The sequence below is a fragment of the Tachysurus vachellii genome, chromosome 26 (genome assembly GCF_030014155.1).
Source record: "Tachysurus vachellii isolate PV-2020 chromosome 26, HZAU_Pvac_v1, whole genome shotgun sequence".
In the NCBI taxonomy this organism is placed as follows: Eukaryota; Metazoa; Chordata; class Actinopteri; order Siluriformes; family Bagridae; genus Tachysurus; species Tachysurus vachellii.
In genome coordinates, this window is record NC_083485.1 from 6,681,239 (window position 1) to 6,687,238 (window position 6,000).

The 6,000-nt window shown below is 36.8% G+C and overlaps 1 protein-coding gene across 2 annotated transcripts; it reads right to left on the reverse strand.

The window, feature by feature from the left end:
- Nucleotides 1-831: 831 nt before the first annotated feature.
- Nucleotides 832-5,570, reverse strand: btf3 (basic transcription factor 3). 2 transcript variants are annotated; one of them, XM_060863201.1, is made up of 6 exons: nucleotides 5,481-5,570; nucleotides 3,760-3,828; nucleotides 3,562-3,675; nucleotides 2,671-2,872; nucleotides 1,867-1,920; nucleotides 832-1,196 (listed from the first exon to the last, which is right to left on the reverse strand). In XM_060863201.1, exons 2-6 carry the CDS (start codon nucleotides 3,826-3,828, stop codon nucleotides 1,150-1,152), a joined length of 486 nt encoding a protein of 161 aa, XP_060719184.1. In that variant the 5' UTR covers nucleotides 5,481-5,570; the 3' UTR covers nucleotides 832-1,149. The 2 variants fall into 2 exon arrangements, with proteins under 2 accessions (XP_060719184.1, XP_060719185.1); XM_060863202.1 differs by having other exon boundaries at nucleotides 5,418-5,557.
- Nucleotides 5,571-6,000: the final 430 nt, after the last annotated feature.

The following is a 6,000-nucleotide window of genomic DNA, read 5'->3' on the forward strand; positions in this document are numbered from 1 at the left end:
GATTTTTATGGAATCAGGTACATGCACATCTTAAAGCTGAAGGAGTCTTTGACGTAGGTTAAGGATAGGTTATGTCTGGAGTAAGGGTTCAGTAAAACCCAATGCTGCATCATCATTCCATTAGTGTACTATTTTCAACCTGTTATTGCTATTACAGTCAAATATCACATTCTTAGGAGATAAGCATGTTTTTTACTAACGGCAAAGCTTTTATAGTGTCAGCAATAACACCAGATATGCTAATTGAGAGTTCCTTAATACTCAGAGTAGCACCTGAGGTAATATTGTATAGTCTGCTACACATGTTAGAGCACAGTTGATTTTATGGAATTTGGCTAATATTGTACTGGGATCTTCTTACACATCCGTTAATGTTTTAAACAGCAAAACCTGGGGATTATCCCCTAGGAAAAAGTGTCAATCAGTTGCGAGCACAAGCTCACACGCACCTAACAATTTAGACATGCCAATCAGCCTTCAACACCTCTGACTAGAGGGAGGAAAAAGGAATCCCCTACAGTATGTAGAGGGAGGAATTGAAGCCCCAAATCCACAGGTGCATCATTGAGCCGACACCTTCTCGTGTGGATTTGCATGATCTTATAAAATAGTAAACTTAGTTTAATTAGGAGTTAACTGACAGTTATGTTTAAGGTTACAAATGGTGTAAATATGTATGACTGTCCATGAACATTTGCTTTACTTTCACAAATACTAATTTCATAAACATAAAAAAAAAAAAAAAAAATGCTGGGAATCTGAGTTACACCAATATTTACAAATTAAAAGTAATGCATGTTTCTTTAAATAAAAAGGCAAGACAGTGCTGTATTTATTAAGCTCATCAATAGCAAATGTTTATTTCCAGATGTGGGTTTCAGCCAGGCCGCAAAGGAGAGTCTCAGTAACAGGGAGAGATGGACAGGATGCCCTAAGGAACACACACCACGCTACAACACTGCAGTTGAACACACTTCACACACTCAGCTTGGACACAGGGGGAAAACAGCAGTGCATGTGAGAGAACAAAAGAAGAAAAAAAAAAAAAAGACTGCAATACATTTTAAAAAAAAAAAAAAAAGAAAAAAAAAGGAAGTCCGACGTGGCCCAGCTGAGTTTGAAGATTCTTAATGTCCGTCTCCTTTCAAGTTAGTTTGCCTCATCCTTTGAAGCCTCATCGAAATTCTCCACAAGATCTGCAAACAAAGATGTACAAAGGGTGATCATTTGCCTGGATAAAAAAGGCAGATGAAAATTCTAGGGCCAGTTAAAGGGAACTGAATATATCGAGCTTCAGGTCATGTGGGATGCCATTTACCCCTTGTGAGACTTTTACATTTGAGTAGTAGCTCTATAGTCCAAGGCTCTGAGCTACAGTTCAGCGAGTCGGGGATTCAGGCCCCGGCACTACCAAGCTGCCACTGGTGGGCTCAGCTAGCAAGGTATTAGACACCTTCAGGGCAAGGTTACAAAATGAAAATCACATTTCCTTGTTGCTTTGGTGAAATATATTTACTCTCTCAAAGTTTATGTTATTGGTAGCACAAAACCCTGCACACTGCCACAGCACTGTCAGGCTTGCCCAAATCATTACTTAAGAACAGCAGGATGGTTCATTTAGTAACAAATTAATAAGTTAACAATTTGACCTTAAAAGTTTAACGGTGTCAGCTGTTAAAGATGCTTTTAACATGTACTCCCTGGTGTCTACTCTTACGCTATAAAACCTACAGCATAAAAAAGTATCCAAAGCACAAAATTATACAAACATCTGTCCACAATGTATTTTGTTAATATAAAACTGGCTAATATTAGGTAATAATATTAATTGATATAATAGGTAGCAATTAAAAGAAAAAGACTAACCTGGAACTTCATCATCTTCCTCTCCTGTTGCCACTGGTGCTTTTCCATCACCAGCTACAAAAAAAAAAAAAATAAATGGAAAAAAAAAAGAAGGACAAGGTTAAAGATCTGTGCACATCTGAATCTTGTAAATGAAACCAATGTTTCCAAACTAAATAACTTGTTCAAATTTCGATTATGTACCAAAATACTATTATTTTAACCTGCACATTTGACGGACCCTTAAAGACAGCTGTGCCATGGCACATGCCAAAGTCAAACCCCCATCACACCTGTTCTCAGACTGATGGCACATTCACGCTAGCTCAAAAATCATTACCTAAAATAAGCCGTGTAACAGAGTAGGTAACGTCAAAGTTCTGTCAATAAGAGTTCAGGAAACATGCATTTATATAGAATTGTAAACAAAGCTTAGTTTTTTGATCAACAACTCTATTTATACCGTTAGCTATTCAGTTTGAGTACAGTGACAGATCAGTGTCTGTTCTGATCACTAAAGCTAACTGACAGTATTTAAGGGGAGGGTATTTTATTATTGGTATCCAAACTCGAATCTGTACGAAGCATTAAATCCTTTCACATTCGGGACTTTCTTTTTTTTACTAAATGTCAATAACATAATAAGAATATGTTATTATATATTATAATAACAATAAGAACAAAAAACCCTGAAAACCCAACTTTATGTTTAATACCTTCAATTCACTATTGGCAAGCAAGGAATATAAAAAAGTGGACCATGGACTGTTCTCTTTATGTTAAACAGTAGATACAACAAGAAAACCTGACGAGTAAAAGGCGCACCTTGTTTGGGCAGGGCTTCAGCGAGTTTTCTCAGACTGGTCAAGCTGTCGGCACCGAGCTGATTGAGAATGGATGGCAGCATCTCTGTGAGCTGCTTGGTCTCGGCATGGCCTGTGATGGTGAAGGTGTTGGCTGCCAGTGAAGCCTGCACTTTGGGGTTGTTGAAGTGGATCACTGTTCCCTGGTTTGTAAACATGTTCACCTGCAAAGTCAGAGCATCGAGTAGTCTCGATCAGACACAGAACACAGGCAGAGCTAATGATGGATTTAGGCTCCCTGCGTTCAGAAATGACTGAACAGTGTTGCTCAGTTGTAGTGACCGAGTCAAAACTAGAAGGATCTGAGCTACATGTCCGATTACATAAAAGCAACAAGTCATGTAGAGATGTCAATTCAATTTCGTACTCAATGCATAAACACCTAAACCGTTAATGACCCACTGCTTGGAACCTCATACAGAGCACAATGACTGTTGTGCAATATGTGCAAACTAAATCTCTAATCACATTCAAGCAGGCATATAGTGTGTGTGTGTATGTATATAGTTAGATAGATAGATTGATAGATAACAAGTCACCCATATGCCTCTGCTTAATACACTGGCAAGATGTCGTACCAAAAATCAAACAAAAAGTATTTTGCATTGCAAATAAAGCGTGACAGTGCATTTGTTACTGTTTAGATGGGAAAAAGTTTAAAATGCCCAAATGTGCCTTTACAATGCTTCTATATGTCGGTCACTACATAGAACAATGAATCAATGTTTTAAAAAGCAGCCATGCACTTCATATCCAATACAGATTTATTTTATGAACTCTGTATGTGTGAGAGAGTGCGTGTGCGCACGTGTGTGTGCGCACGTGTGTGTAGAGAGGGAAACAAAGACAGAACCTCCTCAATGCCGGAGATGTTATTGACGCCCAACTTTTTCAGAGAAAACTGAAGTTTCTTGTCATCTGCAGTAGCAGTTCTGTGTACGACCTTCTTCTTTCTGCGTGCAGTTCCCTATGTAACAACAAAACGCATAACCCAATCAAATTACAGCCAAAACCTACTCTTAACAGATCAAATACAGAAACGTTGTCTTACCTTTCCGCCGATGCGGACTTGCGCCTGCAGTTTGGCTAATTTCTCCTGGTTCATTATTGTCTCTTTCATCTGAAGAACAACAAATTGACATGTTTACATAATACAAGCATTCTTTAACAGCAAGATACATTCCTTGAAGCCCCAGTACAGAATTATAAAATTGTATAATGAGACAAGTAACTGTCCTGCATTAGATACAACGCTCTCTCACATCACTGTTGCTGCCATTTATGTACATAGAGTTTACGCTACCACAAACTACAAAAAAAACTTGATGAAACTACATGATGCAAAATACTAAAACAAAGGTATTTCCAAGTAAAACTAATAAGACAACACTTTCTATAAGATTTCGTAAAACGGTCTGTGAAAGGCAAAATCCACAGAAGGGTCTTTATGACAATATTGTTTTTAATCTTAACTTCAGAAGAAATGAACAAGTGATGTTAATGCCAAATGCTGTAAATGTAAATGTAATGAAACAACTGTATGTTAGGATAAATACACGACATGCAGAAAGATGAAGCAGGTCAACAGAGTGCTTTAAAAAAAACACGTTTTTTAAGCAATTTAATAATTACTGACAGATTACAGAGAGCTTCCACTATACAACCCCTGTACATGAGGAGGTTTTATTACTATAAAAACAAGATACAAGAACTAGCACACTAAATAAACACGTAATTCTGTCCAATCACAACTGAGAATATAAAGCCGCTAGTAAACATCTCACAGACATAACAAGCATTAAACATTACTAAACCAATAAAAGAAAAAATAAGAGGAATAAAAGTTATCAGAAAGTCGAGTGTGTTACTCGTTACTGTAAGTAAGTCCCGTTGTTTTATTCATAGCTTATTTGCTATTCGAATCCAAATCTGGCGTTCTTTTGATTAGCATTAGCTGCTTCTCCTGAAGAGAGTTAGTTAGCACCAATGCTATCGGCTAAGCTAAGTTGTAGCTCCATGTGCTAACTTCCTAACAAACCACGCTAGGAGTTAAAGGGGTGCGGTCTAAAACCACTAGACAAATGTTAAAGTTTAAAACCAGCTAAAGCATTTTAATCGAATTTTCTTAGTAAGAAAAAAGAACAAGAATTATTTCAGCAACAAAATAGTATTGATAAATAACCAGCGACCGGCTTTTAGCAAAAAAAAATAAATAAATTAAAAAAATGCAACAGTAGTGTGAGGCCCAAGAGAGCAGCTAATGCTAACTGACGGCTCTGAACAGCTAAACAAACACCTGATGACTTTTAATACAACGTTAAATCCGATCTATTCAAAGACTTCAATCACAAAAGTGTTGGTTTCGGTCAGTAAACGTTAACATGTCAGGTAAAGCACTGTTGTGTTAGCTCGAAAGCTACACTGGCATACAAAAGCTTAAAAAAAAGACAAATGTTTAAGTTATATTTAACGTCGTCATGTTTGATCGTTGTTTTTGTTGTTTACTGGGTACGAATGAATGAACTTGGCTGACAACGTCAATGTAAATAAACACTCGTTATGTAAAATCCTCACTAGGCATCAGTGCAGTTTTGGGGCCCTGTCACTCCACCAGGCTCCTGTCCCTGAAATCCTCAACGATTCTGAACGTTTCCACGGAAACTCCGTACGAAATAAGTGCCGATCTGGTGACTCGGATTCTTAATTTACCTTGAGCCTGGGAGATGGAAGTGTCTGTGCAGGAAAGAGAGTATTTTAGATCTCCTCACTGACCTGCACGCTAGCAGCAAACACACGCGGAGAGCAAGATGGAAGCGAGAGAGAGGGGGACGGAAGTGACGTCAGGACTGAAATGCACTACAGTGGGCCGGAAAAAAAAAACACAGCCAAGAATAACAAGAATAGCTTGTGCCCTGTATAGTAATATATTATTATAAACCATATAAATTATAATACATTATAGTAGGTTTTCTACCACAACCAAAAATTAGTTAAACAAAGACAAATATATATATATATATATATATATATATATATATATATATATATATATATATATATATATATAAAACTAGTATCCCAGTCACAGAACTGTTCACTAGGCCAAGAAAAATCTTCCTTTAGTTTATTGTGTACTTTTATAGAAGTCAATTTAATTTCATTTATTTTATTTGTATAGCGCTTTTAACAATTTACCATTGTCTCAAAGCAGTTTTACAGAAGTATGGAAACAGAAGAGAGAGAAAAAGAAATAAATATATAATAATAAGAATAAAAAAAAAAAAATGAATAT

Coding starts and splice junctions, on each gene's coding strand:
- btf3 (XM_060863201.1), bottom strand. CDS start 3,828: ATGAAAGAGACAATAATGAACCAGGAGAAATTAGCCAAACTGCAGGCG. Junction 3,676..3,759: donor AAGTCCGCATCGGCGGAAAG/GTAAGACAACGT, acceptor GTTGTTACATAG/GGAACTGCACGCAGAAAGAA. Junction 2,873..3,561: donor ACATCTCCGGCATTGAGGAG/GTTCTGTCTTTG, acceptor CTGACTTTGCAG/GTGAACATGTTTACAAACCA.